At 39.1% G+C, this 22,869-nt stretch overlaps 1 protein-coding gene across 1 annotated transcript; it reads right to left on the bottom strand.

Moving 5' to 3' along the window:
• UBE2V2 (ubiquitin conjugating enzyme E2 V2) lies at positions 1–21,963 on the bottom strand. Its single transcript, XM_042463494.1, has 4 exons — positions 21,844–21,963; positions 9,079–9,224; positions 5,557–5,682; positions 1–872 (listed from the first exon to the last, which is right to left on the bottom strand). The coding sequence occupies exons 1-4, from the start codon at positions 21,857–21,859 to the stop codon at positions 726–728; spliced, it is 435 nt and encodes a 144-aa protein (XP_042319428.1). The 5' UTR covers positions 21,860–21,963; the 3' UTR covers positions 1–725.
• Between the last annotated feature and the right edge of the window lie 906 nt (positions 21,964–22,869).

The raw sequence follows: 22,869 nt of genomic DNA, 5'->3' as shown, positions 1-22,869 counted from the left end.
TACTTTCCACATTTTATTTACATTTGAAGACTAACTTTATTCTGAATCACATATCCATACACCTATTTCCTTTTTTTGTTTGTTTCACTAAAACTTAAATGCATGGTTTATTAGAACAAAGACTTGTAAACAAATATTTGCAATGTCCATTACATGTAACACACAGGAGCCGCTTAAAAGAAAATCATTTCCCCATTTTATAAATACAAGTATCAAAACAATCCTGACTGTATTCTGTGACACTACTAGCAGTCAGCACCCACACCTTTGCAAAAATTAAACAAGTTTAGCAATGGTATTTGCAGTACCTGCTACTTAAACAATTTTATCTGCAGCTCTTTTACTAAAGCAAGATGGATAAAGCATGCCATTTGTTTTTATTTTCTTCTTGAGAAAAGGTTTTTGAAACATTATTCCACAGCAACCTGGCACTTCCTGTCATGCTTTCATCTTGAAACACTGGAGCTCCAATTTTAGGCTACTTCAGGCTTATGCTTAATATGACAGTGCCTTGGTAAAAGGAAAAAGATGTGCTGCCTTTTTCTGTCTGATTGTGCCTGAAAACATATGGGGCATACATATACATATATATATATTCTTTCAAATGTCCAGATCATATACACCAGCAGAATCTCTTAATGTGTGGGTGGTTTGCATTGTGAGATTGAATCAAGACATTAACATAAGTAGAAGTTGTTTAAGACAAGTTTGGGATTCAGCTAAAATTAATTGTTGTACGTTTGTCCTTCTGGAGGTTGTGGAAGCTTCATATTTTCTTTGGACATCATTAGACGCCTTAGCTCTTGAAGTACAACTTTAATGCTATAAGAATTTTGCCATTTTGCTAACACTGGTATGCTTCGTGCATCCACCTGTAAAAAAAAAAGAGAGCATATATTTAAGTGGAGAATAAAGAATAATCATGGGAGTATGCTTGCATTGAGGTTTGCTACTACTAAGGAAAATGGCCATATCATGGCAAATACCAATAATCCTTTCCTCCTACAATGGAGAACATGTTATGAATGGGCCATACCATGCATTTAACAGATGTGATTTGACCAATGTTACCATATGTCAACGCAATAACCAAAAAACCTCATTTTAAGTTCCTGAACCACTTTCCTGAAGGACCAAAAGCAGCTTTAGCCAAAGGAAATGTGCCCAACTTGTAAATTTCTCAAAAAAAACAAACAAAAAAAACCCTGATTGTCAAGCAACTGCCCTACATGTAAATGCCAACTAAGGGTAAGCTTTGATCCATGATAGATCCAAATAGAGTCACATTTGACTGAAAATTCCAGACGTTTAGAATTACATGAAAGTGCTCCCAGCTTTGACAATCTGCCAGCAGAATTAAGGGTAATTAGAACCCAGACCTTCCACAGCAAGTGTTTTAGAGATCCTTAAACAGGGGGGGGGGGGGGGGAATACGAATATCCAAAAGTCAAGTCACCAGAACAACCAATTGTTTTCCTAACACCCATCATAAAAGGAAGACCTCATAGCATATGACAACTACAAAACCTGGATGATGAAAAGCAATATATTTCTGATGAGGCAGCAACAGCCACTGAAATGGCAGCATGCACAAACAAGCTACACTTGTTCCTCCATATTCATTGGGTTTAGGGACATAGGACTCCCACGAATGTGGAAAAACCACAAATAACAAAAACACTATGTTTTTACCTGGGAAAACACCTCTCTAGGAATCTCTAGATCCTCCAGTGCAACTCTGTGATCAATATCTGCCAGATACTGACCAAAGAACTGAGCTGATGGAGCTACAAATGCCTAGCGGAGTGTTAATGTGTTATCTCTAGAAATCTCTAAGACCTTCAGAGCAACTTTTGGTTAAAGTTAACAACAGAGTTGCACTGGAGGACCAAAATATTCCTGGAAAGAACCTATTAATAAAATCCGTGAATAATCAAATCTACAAAAGTCAAAGCCGCAAATGTGGAGGGACAAGTGTATTTTGGAAATGGTTAAATCTTTTAGCTTGGCTAGGAGTTCCAAAGATAATGTCTAACTTGTCAGAGATTCTCTAATAGATTATTTTTTCCTACCCTGTCTACAGGAAGATTATACCAATTTCTGTATCTACAATTATACCCTGAAGTTTTACAGTTTATAAATAGAAAAATTGGCTCTTCCCAACATTTATTAGAAAACCAGGATTATACCAAGTCTAGAGTGTGTTGGATATTTTTTTCCTCCAGATGTGGATCTCATTATCATTGTCTAGATAAGGACAAATAAGAATGTGTTACTTCCAAAGATGGACCATAAACACCATCATCGCCTCTGTGACTACCCTGAGAGAGAAAGGCAGGGCAAACTGGAGACCCTTGTACTGGTAATGCTGACCTTGATAAGGAAATCTGAGAATTTATTTATTTATTTATTTATGGTATTTATACCCCACCCTTCAGGCCTAAAGATATGCTTTTTGTGAGATAGATGAATAGATATTAGCAATGATACCTCTCTTGAGATCCAAGTGTAGTATTTCCAGGTCAGTACAGAGCATCTGCATTTATAGTTTATTCCACTCACGAGCTCTACTGTGGCTGTTTATATTCTGGCATAGAAATATATGGGGTCTAAGACGGTATCTATCATGAAGAGAAAGCCCTGTGCAATTTTTTAAAACTCTTCGCAAAAGTTGAACACTGTCTGAGTGAATCTCATCAATAAACTACTTTACACACAGGAAGGAAGCTCACACCATAATGCAAGAGGCAGAAGATGTCCTAATCACCAAGGATGAAGACTCATGGGCCGTCCTGAGAATTTATTTGACTTGCCAAATCAGATGTCCTGATCTCACCGATTTTGAACATAACTTCAGCATAAACTAATATTGAGACCAGTGTGATTACTAGTACATCTGAGGATGTAGATTGAAGTCTACAAAAGCTCATGCTGCCAATTTTTTTTCTTTCAGTTAGTCTCAAATGTGCTACAAGATCTCTCTACGTACTGATTCTACAAACTAACATGGTTATATCTTTATATTCAAACCAAGAGTCTGAACAGACAGGCCAAAATAAAGCTGCTTTGGGTCTCTTTGGAGGTATGCTGTTTTAATTACACATGCATCTTAAGAGGCCAGAAGCTGTGGCAAAGCTGTGTTCCAGTCCTTAGGACTGGAGCAAGGCTTTGGCATGGCATCCGGCCTCTTAGTACGCATGCATCATTTAAATAGCATACCTCCAAAGAGACCCGAAGCAGCTTTATTTTGACCTTTCTGTTGAGGCCCATAGTTTTTTAATAGCAGCAGTGTTAGTTATAGATACAGCCAATTTGTCTCATTCCTGCTAGATGGCATCCATAAATTGCTGGGGAACAGGACATTGGTAGGAGAATGCCTTTTTAAATACTACCCAAAAATCCTGTGAACAGTTTGGATCCACAGATTTGGCCAGGGTCCCTGCACAAGCTTTACATAGAAATAATGGGAAATTCCCCCATTTGAAACCTACTGAGGACATTCCCTTTCTTCAGTGGATGTTTTATTGTTATATGCTGTCAACTCAGCTTGACTTATGACCCTCCAAGAGATCTTGTTATGAACAGCCTTCCTCAGATATTACAAATTCAACTCTCTTGTAATGTTGTCTTCCTCTTTTGCTAATACAGTGCACCCGTGTTATATGTGGGCGCGCTATACGCGGCTTTGAGAATATGCTGAAAGCCGTGCGGGGCGCAAGGGGCAGCACACCCCATTTACATGAATGGGGCGCACTCCTGTGGCATGCGCCCCGCACGCCACTGCCACGGGCACGAGTCCCATTCATTTGAATGGGGCTTCAGCATCCCCGCATTTTCTCGGGGGGGGGGGGGGGGGGTGGTCCGGAACAGATAACCCTGCATAAGAGAAGGGCGGACTGTACCTTCAACTGTACCAACCATTATCTTTTCTAATGAATCACATCACTGCATGACATGCCCAAATTACAGTAACTTTATTTTAGTCATTTTGACTTCTAGTGAGAGCTCAAGCTTAATTTACTTTTAGACTCACTGAATTGTCTTTTTAGCCATTCACTGCATCTGCAGAAATCTCTTTCAGCATCACATTTCAAATTAGTCAATACTGTTCCTGTCAGCTTTCTTCACTGTCCAGCTTTGACATACCAGCATAGTAATGAAAAATACTATGGTATGGATGATCCTGACTTTGGTATTCAATAATATACAGCGCACCTGTGTCATACGCGGGTGCGCCTTATGCGGCTTGAGCATATCATTGAGCATAATTGAATGGGTGCATGCGCCCGTTGCGCCCCGCGCTGCCGTGCACGAGCCCCATTGTTTACAATGGGGCTTGAGCATAGGCGGAATTCACCTCGGAACGGATCCCCGCGTAAGGCGAGCACGCACTCTATCTTTACACTTGAGGCTCTTATCTAATTCCCTCAGAGCTGTCATTTGAAAGCCTAGTCTTCTGATTTATTGCATAGTTTCTATTTGTTGAACTAATGTACAGAAAATTGTTAGTAATTTTTAATGTATTCATCACCCAGGTTACAGTTATATACATTTTCTATGAACATTATTATTATTATTTTTTTACTTAAGCAGAGAGGGTGATAAAATGCAGTCTTTGTTTGACCCTTTGTTTCTACTGTTGGTTTAAATTTTCCTCTGACTTTTCAGATCAGAATGACGTTTCTCATTCTACGTTTTGTAGTTGTCTTTTATTTCTTAGTACTGACAACAGCTCTCTTTATCCCTATAGACAAATAACTGAAAATTACTCAGGATTCTGACACTCTTTCTGTCACCTTTTACTTTTGCTTCTTGCCTGTCTTTAACCATCAGAAGATTTTCATCAGTCATTGAGGTTTTTCTTATGTTATGGCTACAGAGAATGTCCTTTTGCGTTCTTGCTTGGCAATGTTCCTCAAGTCTAGAGTTCTTCTCATTCCTTGTCAATTAGGTTTAGTAGTGCATCCACACTTTACATGGTCTTTTAATTCTGCAGGGATGCTCTTTGGGTTGCATTTTAGCATTATGATTAAGTGGCTATTGTTTAACTCAAATATTTTAGTTTTATCATCTAACAATCAACAATATTGACTGAACATGTTTCATTTATTCTGCAGTATGTAGAATACGCTACTTAAATGTGAAGCCTTAATATAAGGACACAGGAACATTTCAAACATTGTATGTCACATAGAAGAATTTCCTTTTAATTCAAGAATGGAATACATATGCAATCCATTTGTGGCTTGCATATTTTCTTCTACTCCACGTTTTTCCTTCATATAAGATATTGATCATGTTGGGAGATAGGAACATTTAAAATTGGGGGGGAGGGGGATGTGCCTGATATTCATTTCACTCCACTAAAGCAGCTATACCGTTCACCTTCATTGTGATTTTAGAACAGTGCAGTCATCTCCAACAAACAATAACACAATTTACTAAGATATTTGTTCATTAGCTTATAGCATGTGCATATACATCTTCCCTATCCAGCAGAACTGTTAACAGCTTTTCTACAAAAACAAATTAGCTTATTCGTTTTATATAACTTACCATTCCATTGGAATTATTTATTCCATTCATATTAATTTTTGTTACAAATCTAACTGTTGGAGGTGCTTCTGGATATTTAGACCCACACTCTACTTTCAAGCTGTATATTCTGTTTTCGTAATTTGTCTATTAAGCAAAAAGAAGAAAAGAATTAAAACCTTAGAAGGAATACAATGAAGAAAACTTTGTTCAGATCAACTTTGTTAGGTAGCTTGAATGCAGATGCCAAGACACAATGGGATTTTACATGCTATCAAGTCATTTCCAATTAATGGCAAGCCTAAAGTATGGGATTATATGGGGCTGACAGTCACCCAATGGGTTTCCATGGCTGAGCAGAGTCATGGTACAATGCCCTAAACACTACACCACTGTAGCTCTATGCAATGGAGAGAATCACAATTCTTTAAAAAAAACAAAACTAAATTTAAAAGTTTATTTTTGATACACTTTATAAATTTTTCTGGCAAATACAGCTATCCTTCCAAAAGTGTTTAATGATTGCATCAAAGCTCTGGAACTCCTTGACAGAGAAAGTCTTTCCTTCTCCCTGTCAAAACTTCCATTAGGTTTTCAATTGTATTGTACTGTGTTGTTTTGCTACTATGTCTCGTTGTTTTAGCTGACTGCTATCTTTTTTCTGTAATCTGTAACATTTGTTTTGAGATTATATCACTGTCAGCAACTTTGACCATAAATCTGAAAAAGCAGGGGAGATTTTTAAAAATATATAAATAAAACATTTTTCAATGATGTGAACTTTTATCTGTATGTCTTAATTTTTGTAAGCTGCCTTGAGTCCCGGATCTGAGGGAAAGGTGGGGTATAACTAAAGTAAAATGAACAAAAAATAAACATGGAGAACAACAATGTGGACATTTACTCATTTGGAAAAATTAGCCGTTTACAAGTAAATTGTTTTAGAAAATAAGTAGAAAATATTTTTTTAGTTCTGAGTTCAGCAATTTAAACTGTCTCTGTTCTACTTCTATAAAGGTAAAAGATAAAGGTTTCCCCTTTGACATGTCTGACCATAGAGGGCAGTGCTCATCACCATTACTAAGCTGAGGGAGCCAGCATTGTCAAAGATGACCCACGATCATGTGGCCAGCATGACTGCACGGAATGCTGTTACCTTCTCACCAAAGTGGTACCTATTTATCTACCTGCACTTTTACATGCTTTTGAACTGCTAAGGTGGCAGAAGCTGGGACTAGTGATGTGAGCTCACTCCATCAGTTGGCAGCTGGGTATTGAACTGCTGATCTGTCAAGTATGCAATCATCAAAGTCAGTGTCTTTACTGCTGAGCTACTACATCCCTACCTCTATACAATAATACTGGTTATCTGAGAGACTGCTGAAATAAGGTATGTTACTAGCACTGGAGTAACAGGGACAAAAACTGAGTCCAAAGATATTAATAACAGAACACAGAGAAAATTTTAAGTCCTTTCAAATTATTTTCTTATAAACTGCCCAGCGTTTTTATGACATGAAACAGGCTAAACATGCTATAAGTAAGTAAAATAATAAATATGCTATATGCAACAGTTTGCAGAGAAAAACAACTATACATTAATTAATGTAAACTGAGAAAAGGTTTCCATCAATTGAGCAGCTAAACATTTACAAATCTGATTTATAAACAGCTTTTACTTTTATAAATCCAGTCTTATTTAATTATCCATTTACTAATCAAAAACATTTACCTATGGCTAGCATGATGTAAACATGGTTTTATGGTGGCAATGACCCTTCAAAGGGCTAAGCTACTGGTAACTTCCCAACAGCACTGTTACTTCATGATGACTCTGCCCCTTCTTTTAACCTACCAAAACAGCATGTTTTTCTAAGCATAACTGGACTTTGGGGGAAAACATAAGGAAGTCATGCTTACAAGGGGAACTTTGAAACATAGCCATGTCTGAGAGTGTGAGAAAAGTGCAATTTTAAGCTACAATTTGAATGTCTCTACCTTTTGGTTATAGTAAACCTCGATCTGTTGAAAGAGTTTGAGACAATGCTATTGTTTTCCATAACTGCACTTACTCCCCACTGTCCAATTACCATAACATAATGCTACCTTACCCAAATTAATATTTTATACAAAGTAGAGTAACATGCTACTGCAGGTACAACTCCATTTTAAGGAATCTGTTTTTTTACTGAATGGCTTCAGCTTTGCCATTAAATAGAAATCAATTAAGCTTTGCTCAGTTCCACAATGTACAAACTATTGCTATTTCATGGACACAAGCTCAAAATAGTTCTCAAACTGCAAGCCGATACCAGTTGCATTGGGATAAAACAAATTAATTGTTGCTTGGGTGCCGTGAGAGAAAAGTTAATTTCCTCTAGATCAGATTTCCCTAAACTGGTGACCTCTAAATGTTGGCTGAGGATGATGAGCGCTATAATCCAAAGCATTTGGAAGGTATCAGGTTGTAGAAGGTTGATTTAGATACTGCTACTCACCCCATTCAGTCTGTGTGAGTTAACCCGGGAGGCTAAAGCTGAAACAGCAAAAGCACCACCAATGGGTGGCTATGGACCACAACAATCCCATCACTGGTTTTCATCCCTGTCAAAAATCGAGTCTTAATGCCCCCTTTTTATTTTGCCTTACTTGAAAAGCTACCACTGTGCTGCTAACATGCAGCTCTGCAAGACAAAGGGAAGGAATACAACAGATCTCTGTATACACTGGAGAGACCAGATACCTCTTCTTTCTCCCATAGGAACTGGAAAACCCTTTGCCCCCCCAAAAATTACTTGCCATTCTTAAATGCGAGGGCCTGTGAACACATGTAGTACTAAATGAGTACATATGCTAGAAAGCCTAATATTACCAAGACAAATATTGATATAAATCTAAAACAAAGCCCCAAAAATTGGAATATTGTCTATGCATATTTTTGGCAGAGTTGAAATTATAGCTTAATTAGCGATAAACTCTTAATATCACCAGGGTACTGTATGAAAGGTCCTAAGTGCCACAGAGTCACCACATCCTGGTGGTCTTAGAAGCTAAACAGTGTCAGCCATGGTTAGTACTTGGGAAGGGAAACCACAAACAAGTATCAAGTACCATATTTGAGAGGATGAAGCTGGCAAAACCATCACTGCCTAAGAAAATCCTGTGACAGTCCTGGCATCATCCCAGCTCCACAGTCAACTTGAAGGCACATACACTGTATGAAAACACTTGTTAGGACTATGCGCTTATAGGCCATAGCAACAGTCATATTTGATTCAGTCTTTGTGGCTGCCACTGGATGGCACTGTTGCCTCTATAGAGTTTTGAATATTTAAGTCTACCTGCATAAAAAGGGCATTACCTTTGTTCTGATACACACTTCCATGTATTAAAATGTTTTATAATAAAGTTTCTGACACAGCATGATCTAATAGTGTGAGATTTATTTTAAAAAATTGAAACTTTTAAATCTTCTGATACAACATGAATTAATGGTGTGTGATTTTTTTTAAAAAAAATGAAAGTTTAACTTGTACCACTGACCCTTGGTGGCCCAATAATCATGCCCGTCCACCTTGTAAGCGTCATGTCTTCATCATCTTCGAGGCCCCAACTTACTGTACCATCTCCTACTCCTTTCTGACCTTCTTCAAGTTCTTCCAACAAGCGAAAATTACGAGGGACTTTAACTATTTAAAAGAAGTGAAAGAACATAAACAGTGTTCAAAATCAAATTTCACCTATGTTAACACAAGCCATCTACTTCTGAAAGTCAGTGCATTTTACAAGCGTTTTTATATTTGTGTGTTTTATGTTTAAATCGATGTTACAACAAAACATGGCCTCATTTATGAAATTTCATCGCAAGGAAATGACATCCATTTAAAACTCATCAACAAACTTATGGGATTATCTCAACACAAATTTAAGTCACTTTGTAACATGGCATTTTCTCATGAGGCTAATTATAGGTGTGATATGGTCCAAAATCCATCTCAGAGTTTATAACTGGAAGTCAGATAAGAGCAACATGATCTTCATAATTTAATTCATCAGTTTTCGATGAGAAAATAAGAGGTTCCAATGTGGAATTCTGGGAATGCCATCTGAACACTAGAATACAGAAACAATACTACAGTAAGCACCACCTAGTTGATAAATTCTCTATGGCTTTTACAGATCATTAACACATAAGCATGTAGCAGAGAGTCCCTGAGTGGTTGCTCTTGGATATCTGAATCTGAGAAGGGAAGACAGAATTGATCATCAGCTTGTCTACTTACAGAGTCCATGGTGGTTGCCTTGAATGGCTTGGGGAGAACACAGGCAGTTTAGAATGTTGAGAACAGCCAAAGGGAGTGAATCTAGGAAATTTGGGGGTTGCTCCCAGGAGCGGGTATAAATAGAGAGGCGGAGCTATGTGTGAGGAGAGTGTGTCTTTGTACCCTGAGGGGATAGCAGACGAGGAGGATGAGGGAGACTGCTATGAGTTGCAATCAGAAGGGGTTTAGTAACCAAGGTTAGGGACTAGGGGAGTCTTGAGTTAAAGTGTATGTGTAAATATACTGTGATATATATATATATATATATATACACACACACACACACACACACACACACAGTGCACTATCACCTTATGCAGGGGAATCTGTTCCAGACCCCCCCCCCAAATAAGGCAAATTCTGTGTATGATCAAGCCCCATTCATCTGAATGCCATGGGCATGCGCCCCATTCATCATATTAGGGCTTGCTGGCTGCGTGATCTCAAGTCTACATATGGTGAGCCTGTGTACGGCATGCACACACTGTATATCGTTAGCAGGTGGTGGAAATTATTAAAGTCATCTGGAGAACAGATGAAATAAATTGTTTAAACAAAGGAAGTTATCAGAATGGCTGTTGGTGTAACAGATAACCAGAAGAGTTAAGAGACACAAAGGCTAGATAAAAGTTCTGTGGGAAATAAGTCTATAAGGCCATGATGGCAAACCTATAGGGCAAGTGCCCTCTTTGACACACCAAGCAATTTCTGAGGGCATGCGGAGAGATGGGAGGGTGAGAGAAGAGTAGGAATAGGCAAGCACCTGTGCCTCCTCTTCCCCATGCCTACTTGGGCCTTCAGCTGCCTCCTCAGAGACAGCTGATGGCACAGGAAGCTGGGAGCGAAGAGGAACAAGTGCATGCCTATTCCTCCTCTTCCCCCCTCCCTCCCAGGCCTTCAGCTGTCTCTGAGGAAGTCCTGCCCCCAGAGGTTCCACCCATCCCCTGGAAGTGCCTTCCAGCACCTGGTAACATGCAGTGCGGGAGCACCTTTGCGTCTGGGCACTCTGTCTCTAAAAGTTTGGCCAGCACTGCTATAAGGGAACTAAACTTTAAACTTTGTAACTATTAAAATAAGTTATACGTCGTATCAAGCTTGAATAACATCCTATGAGAAAGATAACTGTATTCAACCTTGCTTGTAAATAAAATTAGTCCCTTCGTTTCAACAAGCAGTTTCCTGAAGTGTGCTTACAGATATCATCCACACTACCGAACATGAGTAAAATGCTACCAAAGGGGAAAGACCTTTTATTATTTAGGATACTTCGGATATTGGGTATGTAGTTATCAACTGACAATTGGTGTCAAGCGGTGGGATTCAAAAGGCCCACTGAGCTGGCATCTAAGAAAAGTAGTGAAGCAGGGTGTGCTGCATCACATAAATTGGTGGCCGTGGTGGGATCAGACAAGGAAGAATTCATTATAAGGTCCTGGTCCTGAATGGGAGTCTCACTGCCACCATGTCACATAGGGATATCAAGACTTTCCCCTTTTTGTGATAACATAAAGGCTCCATTCAGATTATCACACCTCATTTTAATACATATTGAATTCCTGTTGCACCCATAACCCCCTAGCACCTCCCAATACATCATCATGAAGCCCTTAATTAAGGTTCCCTGTTATTTGAAGCAATGATTACCAGATATGGATTAAGAATGAATATCAGTAGCTCCCACTTTTCCATTAGCACTGGGACTATGCGTGGCTTACAAAATATTAAATTCTGTACTAATTAAAGCACATAAAAATAATAAAATATACAAAACTATTTTTAAAATGCAGATTAATGTATAGATTTTTAAGAACTCACTAAACAGCACAAAATAAACCTCAACAAGACCACACCCATTTAAAAGCTCACTGAAGTCAATTCCCAAAAACTTGTTGGGATAGTTTTAAAAGTTTTCACTTGCCAGCAGAAAAATAGAAAAGAAGGGGCTATCCTAGCCTCCCTAGGGATAAAATTCCAAAGTCTGGGAGCAGCCACCAAAAAGGCCCTCTCATTTGTACCCATCAGGCATGACTGAGAAGTTGGTGGGGCTGAAAGAAAGGCCTCCCTGATGATCACAGAATTTGGGAAGGCTCATATAGGAAGACAAGGTCCTTCAGTCTCAACCATATAGGGCTGTATAGATCATAACCAAGCACTTTAAATTGTACCAGAAAACAGTCTGCCAGCTCTAAATTTTCTGTAGCCCATCTTAGTTAGTAATCTGGATGGCTAAACCACCTTCAAGTATTTGAACTTGTTTTGAAGCCAGCAACCAGATTGCTGGTTTGGAGATGACATGAAACCCTGATTAGAAGTGTTCCTATGATTGATCACAACACAAAGAGAAGAGTTAATGATCTAACTGTACTGAAAAAAAGGCTCATTAAGCCAAGATGTGATCACCCTACTGGTAATTCCTTTCATATTTTGGCATATGCAGAGAGATAACCATGCAAACTTAGCCTATGAAGTTTCCATTATTTACAGCAAAAGCTGTAAATTTAAAAGAATATTGCAGTCACTTCCAGATGTAATATTAATATGCAAGGTTAGGAGTAAATACACTTCCAGATTCTATTCCCACAGCTACCTCATCTTTAAATTACATTATCCTTAATGTAATTTAAATAATTACATTAATAATTACCAATAATTCAGATAAGAAGTCTGAACTTGAAACACACATTATTAATTACATTAATAATTACCAATAATTCAGATAAGAAGTCTGAACTTGAAACACACAGGTAACATAACAAGTCTTGTAAGCAAAAGATCTGCTGGACTGTTGAAGGAACATCAGCATCAAATGCAGTTACTTTACACAAAACATGTAAAGAGCAGAGAAAAGCATTGAGGACTTATTTGAAAGGAAGGTCTGCTGAGAAACAAGTTCATGATAAAAAAAATTCCACTGGAAAAAAAAGGAAGCATTTAAAAAAAATCTCTCAAATCCTTCAACTGTAGAAAAGCTAACACTGGTGCTTGTGTCAAATTACTAATCCTGATATGTACATATTTGATTCCTTGGGTAGGTCAACAATTATGCAAGCGTGCAATGCCAGCTGTAAGTTGGTTTGACCACAAGCATGCTCACATGGCTATTTTTGGAAACAGGATTGAGGAAAGGGCTAAGAGAACTGAACAGATGATATATGCAACAGAGCTGAGGATAGAACCCTAGACATATATGTACATATAAAAAGATGGATTAAAATAAGATAGCAATCTTAATTTAAATGCAGTGTTGTATTAAATATACCAACAGGGGTCACAAATTAACCTAAACTACGGAAGCTATAAAGAAAAACACTAAATAATATGATTGCCTTAGTGTAAAACTTAGTGTAAGAAAGCACTATTGTAGAAAGGGCATCAAACTATACAATTATCAGTTTTCAGAGTGCACACCCACACATGAGGCCCCTTCCTACTCTATGTTTCTAACTCCTTATTTTAGCAGGATGCAGATAAAATGACTGTTTTGGTACTGCTGTGAAGTGTGGTTGCTACTACTAGTGCTCCAGTGATTCATGCATCAAGCATGATTGCTCAAATGAAAATAAAAGACAAAAAGTATGTAATAGAACAGGATTTGGAAATAAACCAGCTTTTTTCCCATTAAAAATGAGGCCGCAAAAGTTAACTTCCCAGTCTCAATAGGATAAATGGCTAAAATCAGCATTAGTGTCTACACAACCAATATCACTCTTTATATTACTCAAGCAAGCCCATTCTCTTTTCCAAATGAAATAGACTAATAAGCAAGTATTTGCAAGATATCTTGTTAAAATTGCACTATTACTGTATCCTGCTAAGCGTGATTGTGTCTAGTGGTTGCTTTCAGAAACAGTTTTTGAAGAAGCACCTCTTAGCTGTCATATATTACAGGATAAATTTCAAAAAGGCTTCAAAGGTTTACAACTGTTTGAATCAATTGCTGTAGCTACTCACTGTTTTCTCTGAATATAACTAGTGTATATACCCAAATATAAGTCAACCTCATATGTAAATTGAAAACAGGTTTTGGGATCAAAATTAAGGATTTTGATATGCCTTGTGGATATGACCAGGGTGAAACTTAAGAGCCACAACCATTTTCCCACACAGGCATTCAAAACAGCTTTTTGCCACTCTACTCAGAGAAGGGGATTATTTGTTTTCTAAATGTGTGTGTGTGTGTGTGTGTGTGTGTGTGTGTGTATATATATATATATGTTAAGGTACAGAATTAATTTTTATCAACAAAGGCACCATTCCCTTCTCTGAATGAGAAACACAGTGCACCCTTCTTTTACGCAGGGGATCCATTCTGGACCCCCGAACGTGAAATAGTGCGTATGCTCGAGCCTCATTACAAGTAATGGGGCTTGTGCTTGTGGTGGCATGATGTGGCGGCAGCATGTGCCACAGGCGCACACACCACTGTTTCTTCCGACGCACAGCACTGCTTCTTCCGCCACAAATGAGCCTGCATATGACACAGGCGCACTGTAGTCCATCCTGGGAGAACCTAAAAGCACTGACCCATTCTCTTCTCTCCACCTTGACACTGCTTTTGGCCTTTTTGAATGACTGGGAAGGAAAATGGCAGCAGTTGTTTGGTGCTTCTCCTCAAAGGAATGCTGAGAGAGTAGAGGGGGTTTGGTGCTTCTTTTGGGCTCGCCTGGGATGGACAAAGCTGTCGCTTTTTGCCACTCTACTCAGAGAGGAGATGGTTCCTTTTTTAAAAAATGAAATTAAGATAAAGTACTTACTCTGATCAATGGATATGTCAACCCAGGTTTTTTGGGTCAATTTTGCTGACTTACATTTCTGGACTTATACACGAGTATATACAGTATGTCATTACTACCAAAATGATGGAAATTACACTTCATATTTACAGTATTACTAAGTGGCTTCAGACTTGCTTTCTGTACATCACTATTCTGTAAGGATAATTAATTTCTAAGAACATAAAATCAATTCATCGCCCCTCCATTTTTGCGGGGGTATGTTCTGGATCCCCCCCCCTCAAAAACGGAAATCCACTGATATTCAAGCCCTATTGGCTTGAATGGCTGCACGTTCCCATGGGCATGTGCCCCATTTTAAGTGCTCTCCTGTTTGCCCCTCACAAGTAAGTGAGGGACTCAGATTCGAAGTCCGCACAAATGGAGGGACAACTGTACATTCAACATCCGATACAAATCAAAACTATCTTTTACTGCTCCATATGTTCACCTTTGATTTCAAAAAATAATAATATTCATATTTTTCTTCCTACACTAGGATACACCAGTCTTCGTGTATTGTATCCATGTGCTTTAAACTGGACTGGAAACAAAATCATTCAGGACAGCATAAATAAAGCATGATTAGCAACAGTATTAATTCAAATTTTATGCAGTGAAGGTTGTAGACAAAATCCACAAATGTTTTCATCAGAGAAATCTGTGTAATAAAGATGAACTGATAAATAGTGTGTACTGCAGGTACACAGTATTGAGAAAATTGAAGATAACTCTGAACAAAGCTCTGGTCTCTCTAAGTGTTGTCTTTGGAAAGATCTATTCCTTGCCCTGAGAGATTCATAAGATTGTGAAGAGTACTGAGGTGTTTACATTTGTCACAGAAGCTGTTACCTTAAGACAAAACATCTTGGAAACAGGTTTTGAATTAAGTTGAAGAATTAGACCATCTGGAAAACTCGTATGTTCCAGATAGCACCTCTTAACATACTATTATATATTACAGGCTAAATTTCAAAAGGGTCCTGTCCATAAAATTTATGCCTGATTTACGGAATACCAAGCTTGAGTGAAGCTCTGTATAGTTTTGCTGTGAACAGTTACAATTTGTACATATTTGTGATTTTTTTTATTGAGTCAGACCTATCTCCATTTCACACACACCCCACTCACAACAAACTAAATATTCCCCCAAAACAAAAGTCTCCTATGGAAATGTGCTCTCTTATTCTTCTCATTATTTCCCATTTTGCTAGTATTTCTTTAAGCACTTAAACATCACACCCAGGTTCAATAAATTTCTGGGCTATTGTTCCTGTTTCTTTTCCATTATGTAATCCTCAAAGAACTTCTGGGGACTACATTTAAATTTGTTTTATAAGATGAGAATTAGTTCATAAATTCACATATATACAGTGGTACCCTGGGATACGAATTGATCGCGTTACGAAATTTCCGGGATACGAAAAAAATAGATAGGAAAAAACTGTTCCGGGATACAAAGGTTTTTTCGGGTTACGAATGTTTTTTTCGGCGCGAAATTCAAACCGCAAAGCGCGGCTAGCGGCTTTCCAGCACTAGCCGCTAGCCTTTTCGGGTTGCGAAATTACTCGGGTTACGAACGGAGCCGCGGAACGAATTAATTTCGTAACCCGAGGGACTACTGTAATGGCAGGGAATGTGCTAAATCATGGCCAGTAACTTTTATATTCTCATTTGTAAAGCTGATTCTGAATTTCTGTTCTCTCTTAACTGTCCAGGGAAACTTCAGTTATTAGGCAGCATAGATACATATCTAAACAGGACCTCCATATAGCACCAAAACACTCATTTTCACATCTGAACTATATAAGACTATCTATGCTTAACATTTTAAATTCCTATTCATCATACATATTAGAAAATATTTGTTTGGTTCACAGGGACAGTTCTCTGAATGATCTTGCATATTAAAATGATATTATGCAACAAATACTCGATTTTCAATCATGTGTTACCTGTTTTTAAAAAGTTATCTGTTGATGTTATAAAACTATTTGCTAGTACTTAAATCTTTATAGAATCACACTGTAACTCACGAGAATTTCAGCACAATGAAAAAATGGACAAGCAATCAGCATTACCTAGTGCAACAATACTGGTACAAAACACACTGTAGAAATAATCCAGTCTGAGACCACTTTAACTGCCCTTGTTCAATTGCTAAAGAATACTGGGAATTCTAGTTTATTGTGGCAGAAGAGCTCTCTGATTGAAGGCTAAATGTCTCACAAAACCCCAGTTCCCAGAATTCCCTAGCACTGAGCAAAGGCAGTTAAAATGGTCTCAAACTGGATTATTTTGGCAGTGTGTTTTGGACCACTGTTTATGGGCTCTAATATTTTTACCCACCAGTAACTACTAATCCTGTATTTTGTCCTCAAAGACAAGTACTCAGATGAGTGTGAGAAACTGGGCTTAACATTGCAATCTTACACATTTTTATTCAGAAGTAAACATATTGAGATTAGTAAGATATATTCAAAGGTGAGTAGAGGATTGAAGTTGCATATACAAGTAAATCTGGCAAGCCATCATTGTTAAACCAAGGGTGGGCTAATGCTAGTCTTTAAAAAGTTCACTTCTTTCCTTTTACAAAAATTTGTGGACTACCAGAATTTTAACTTGAAAAGAAAAAGCATACTCGGGTTCTTGCAATAGCTGAGACATAAAGGCGTTGTGTCCAACAATCCTGAAGAACATATGCTTGATTAAGAATGTAGGCAGGCACTTACATACTCCTGTTTCAATACTGTGTGAAAGAATCCAATAACCAGTAGGCACTTGGTTCTTTACAGGTGTCAACTGGTACCAAAATTTATGTTCTACCCCACCCATTTCTAAATTGCAGTTGCCCATATATAGATGGTGTATAAGTTATGGCAACACAGTTCTGATTTTTCTTATAGCAAAACAATTGTAGAGCACATTGCTCTTAATGTTACTCCCTCTGCACCATTTTATAAAAATAAAAATATGGCAGTCTGAGTTAGAATTACAATAGGCTTTGAAGCATAATGCAAGTCTTTTTCTTTCTCAGATTGAGAATTCAATAGGCCGTATGCCCAGTCTACTATGTCTAAACAGGGAATAACTTTAAAGCTGCTCATTTCAACATGCCAGATCATTCAGAGAACAGAACTTTTAAGGGAGGAATTATATGGAAGAATCAAGAGTGAATATTATAAGCAAGGTTAATATAGCAAGGCTTACTGTGCACAAGCTAAGTCCACCCAGACCCAAGCTCCGACTATCATATTCTCTCTTTCCAACACATTTAATTACACAGGCAGACAAATTTCACCCCCACCAGTTTTTGTTGGACTACAACTCCATGTGTCCTAGAATCATGCAACTCTAGAGCTCTGCAACTCAAAGTGGTGATCCCTGAGATATCAGCTGACAGTAGTTAGTGAGTTTCCAAGAAAAACAAGTATGTCCAATGTGCTGGCTCCTGGCACATTGGGGAAAGAACCTAGTGGTCCCTGAACACAAGACATCTTACGATGCACTACTGTAAAGGACTACACACGGCTCACCCTTATTTTAAAATTGAAAGGGATAACATTAACTGCTACACATAAATAGTCAGCCACTGAAAAGGCACCAGCAAGAAGGCATCTTGTCTTTACAGTGACCTTGTAAAAGCTTGGATTCAGATGGAAAGATATAAATCAGATGAGTACTGTATTTCATATATACATTCCAGTATATTTCTCCCCCTTCTAGGCTGCTGGGTATTTTTAGCCTGGAGAAGAGAAGGTTAAGAGGTGATATGATAGCCCTGTTTAAATACCCGAAGAGATGCCATATTGAGGGTGGAGCAAGCTTATTTTCTGCTGCTCCAGAGAACAGGACCTGGAGCAATGGATGCAAGTGACAGGAAAAGAGATTCCACTTCAACATTAGGAAGAACTTCCTGACAGTAAGAACTGTTCAACAGTGGAATACACTCCCTCTGAGTGTGTTGGAGACTTTTAAACAAAGGCTGGATGGCCATTTGTCGGGAGTGCTTTGATTGTGAGTTCCTGGGAATGGGGTTGGACTGGATAGCCCTTCTGGTCTCTTTCAGCTCTATGATTCTACTATTCTTTCCTCCCTCTCTCCTGTACAGAGAGAAATAGTTAAAGAAAGAAAAGAGAACTGATTCAAGAAAAGTGAAATACAGAATACTCCTATTTGCAGATAGGTTGGCTGAGGCAGAAATAAATGGTTTACCTAAAGCCCTACAATAAGACAGAGAAGAAGTAGGACCTCAAGTGTGTATGATGTTTATTTGCCTTCTAATATTCAAATTGTTTCCTTCCAATTTACTTTTGTTCTTGGAGACTGCTAAAAGTTAGTTACAATTAAAGAACTAAGGATGTATCTTTTATTCAGCCATCAAAACCAAAAAACTGTACTCTACACCATTATAAGAATGGTAAAAACAAGCAGATAGTCATTTATCTGGACATATGATCTAAATCCAATTGCTAACTTCAGCTGGAGTTCACTCATAAGCGATGACTTACTTATCAGCAATGGATTCAATTCATATCCTTTAAATCAAATTAGGCAAGGCATTTAGGCTAACTTTTAAACCATTCTGGTTACATTAAGAACACTTTGAAATAAAGACTCGACTAGATAAATTGCTCTGGAAGAATCAATAAATAGCACATAAGGTGAGCTGCAATATTAACAGAACGTAATAAATGGTACATCTCTTCCAGAAACCTATCCTGCTCTTGTTTATTTGGTGCATATTGAGAAATTTACCTGTCATCCAAGAAAATGACAGATGTAGTTATTGTTACTAATACCTGCCCCCCCCACCTCTTTTTATCAAACAGGACATTGCCCTAGGGAGAACCAAATTCTCCATAGGGCAATACAATCAACTCTTAATGTTACCAAATTTAGTCCCCAATACTATTGGTTTTGATAGTTAAACTAAGGTGCAAAACACACTGCAGTATTAATCCAGTTTGAGACTGCTTTAATTGCCCTGGCTCAATGCTACAGAATTCTGGGAACTGTAGTTTTGAGAGACATTTACAACCTTTTCTGTCAGAGAGCTCTGATGCCACAATAAACTACAATTCCCAAGATTCCCTAGCACTGAGACAAGGCAGTTAAAGCAGTCTCAGTCTGCAGTGTGCTTTGAATCTAAAAGTGTTTTCAGAGCTATATTGTAGTTTGTCTTTTATGTCTTACCACAGGGGTCTCTTAGTTTAAAGCACCATCTATGGCGGGGTTTCACCTACCCTGTTTTGGAAACCCTGTATTGTATTTTGTGACAAGGATGATTAATAGGGAGAACGTGGGTAGAGGGTGAATATATTGTAAGTGTCTGTTTCTGTGGGTTTAATTAGTTACTATCTATATTACTGCGATGAATGATTAGGAGCCTTTAATTACTGTATATAAAATAAATGCACATTACAAAACGGTGATGAAAATGCTCTTGCAAGTTATTGAACAACGTGTTCATTTTCAAGCTTTCAATAGCCCACAGTTTATGAAAGAGACTGTGTCATTTATTACAAGTCAGGTCATTTTAGTAGGGATTTGAAATTATAAGAGTAGGAATACAGAGCGTGGCATACCTCAGCAGCCAAAATTAATTAAATTATTTAACAAGTTCAATATCCATGCTGCGGATGATTCAGACACAAGCAAAAAGCTTATCTTACCATCAGCGGCGTTTACAGTCTCAGAAGGTAAATACTAATAAACAGTTGTAACTGTGAACTGACACTGATTTGTTTTAGGCTGCCATTCATAACGAACTGATTCGAGGAGAAGGTGCCACATTTAATTTGAAACTTTAAAAACAAATGGATCATGTAATAACAGAGGCATAGAATTAGCTGTCAGACCCAAATAGAATAGACCAATTAAATCAATGTGAATTTAGTAAGACAATAGTTACGTAAATTCCATTATTTCAACAGATCTACTCCAGTTTGAACCAACCAGAGCCTATAGTACTAGACCACTTCTCTAAATAATAAAGATCCAAAACATACTACAGAAATAATCCAGTTTGAGACGGCTTGAGCTACCCTCAGTGCTAGGGAATTGCAGTATATTGTGGCTCCAGAGGTCTCTGAGAGAAGGCTAAATGTCTCACAAAACTACAGTTCCCAGAACTCCCTAGCATTGAGTCAAGGCAGTTAAAGCAGTCTCAAACTGGATTATTTCTGCAGTGCGTTCTGGACCATCGTTTGTAGGCTCTAATATGCAGATGGATCTCTTCCAGCAGGCCTTTCCCAAATGGAAACACCCAGCCCTAGATGATCCTCTCTCTCGTCTTGTATTGCGTACCACCCTTTGCCATTCGCTTTTATTTTGATTTAAGTTTTTAAACAGTTTATCTCAACCGATTGTTTTAATTATAACATTTAATTATTGGGGGGGGAAGGGGGGGTAATGCATCGTATTGCACTTGGTAGGGAATTTTAATACGCAAGCCACTTCAGATGTTTCCTAACAGAGAAGTGGGATATAAATAAAGTTTTATTATTATTATTATATATTATTATTTAATCATTATATTATTATTAAATTATATTATGATTACTATATTAATATCGTACTATATTATTTTTATTAGAAGTGAGAAAAGGGCTGTTTTCTTGGGAGCAGCATGGAACCACTGCTCTCCAACTTAATATTTATAGCAGTGGCTTAGTACTGTATTATAAACTCTGGTTAGACCCAACTGGAGTAGACCTATTTGAATTGATAGAACTTGAGAGTGAATCCGCAGCGGGAAAATAACCTGCCCTGACACCCTGCTCTTAGTTTAGTGCTGGGGGATCCTGGGAATTGTAGTCCATGGCGGCAGCGGAGCTGTCTCTGACGAAGGAGGCTCAATGTCTCATAAAACTACAGTTCCCATCATCCCCTAGCGTTGAGCCAGGGCGGTTAAAGGGGTCTCGAGGGGGGCCAAAGAAGAGAAGCGCTCCCCCAAGAAGGGGTCCCAGTCCCCGGCTACCCTCTTACCCCGGACCCTCAAACCCCCGCCTCGACCTCAGCCAAACCCCGCGGCCTCCCCACCCAACCGCCACCACCGCCGCCGCCGCCGCCTCTTCCTCCTCCTTCTCCTCCTCCTCCTTCCCCGGCCGGCCTTAGCGCCTAGGTCCCCCTCTGCCTAAACCCGGGGCCGCTTCCTCTCTCAGCGGCTCCAGCCATCCGCCCAGCTCGCCCACCCTCCGAAGGAGACAGACCTGTGGATCCGGCCATCTTGTCCTAAACCCCTCCCCCGCCAGCCAGGAAGCGCACGTGACTGACGACGGCGGCCGCCCTGTGCGTGCGGCGTCATATCCTGGAAACAAGCCCCGCCCACCGCGCCGGGTGAAAGAGCGCGAGAGGGGGCGGGGCCAGCCTCTGAGGGAAAGGGGCGGGGCATACAGTGACCGTTGCCCTCCTCCTCCTCACACAATAAGACTCCTCCCTCCCTCCCCCACTGTAAGGGCCTGCTCTCCCTCAGTCCCCAAATCATGTCCAGCATTGGAGTAAATTTGAAGCTCTGTATTGTAAAACACCTTTGAGACTGAGGTCCTAAACACACTGCAGAAATAATCCACTTTGAGACCGCTTTAACGGCCCTCCTGGCTCGATACTAGGGAACCCTGGGAATTGTAGTTTGTTGTGGCACCAGAGCACTCTCTGACAGAGAAGGTTCAATGCCTCACAAACACTACAGTTCCCAGAATCCTTTAGCACTGAGCCATGGAATTTAAAGAGGTCTCAACCTGGATTATTTCTGCCGTGTGTTTTGGACCCAAGGCTGTATCAGCAGCTGTGTTCTGGTGCCACGACAAACTATCGTTCCCATAATTCCATAGTTTTGAGCCATGGCAGTTAAAAGTGGTGTCAAACTGGGTTATTTCTGCAGTGCAGATGTAGTTTTAGGCCCAAAATACACTGCAGTAATAATCCAGTTTGAGTCCAAGTGCTCTGGCTCTATGCTAGGGAATCATGGGAACTGTAGTTTATTGTGGCCCCAGAGCTCTCTGCCAGAGAAGGCTCAATGCCTCACAAACACTACAGTTCCCAGAATTCCCTAGCATTGAGCCAGAGCAGCTAAAGAGGTCTCAAAGTGGATTATTTCTGCAGTCTGTTTTGGACCTTAGTTTGGAAAATCAGTCTGCAAAGAGACCTTATGGCACCTTTGGAGTTAACAAAAAAGAAAAAGAAGAAAGAAACTGTTCGCCTGCTTCCTCAGATGCCTGGGGGAGAGAGTCTCAAGC

This window comes from Sceloporus undulatus, chromosome 4, assembly GCF_019175285.1.
Source record: "Sceloporus undulatus isolate JIND9_A2432 ecotype Alabama chromosome 4, SceUnd_v1.1, whole genome shotgun sequence".
Lineage (NCBI taxonomy): Eukaryota > Metazoa > Chordata > Lepidosauria > Squamata > Phrynosomatidae > Sceloporus > Sceloporus undulatus.
Note: the sequence above shows the minus strand (reverse complement) of the source record. Positions and strands in the feature narration are given on the sequence as shown.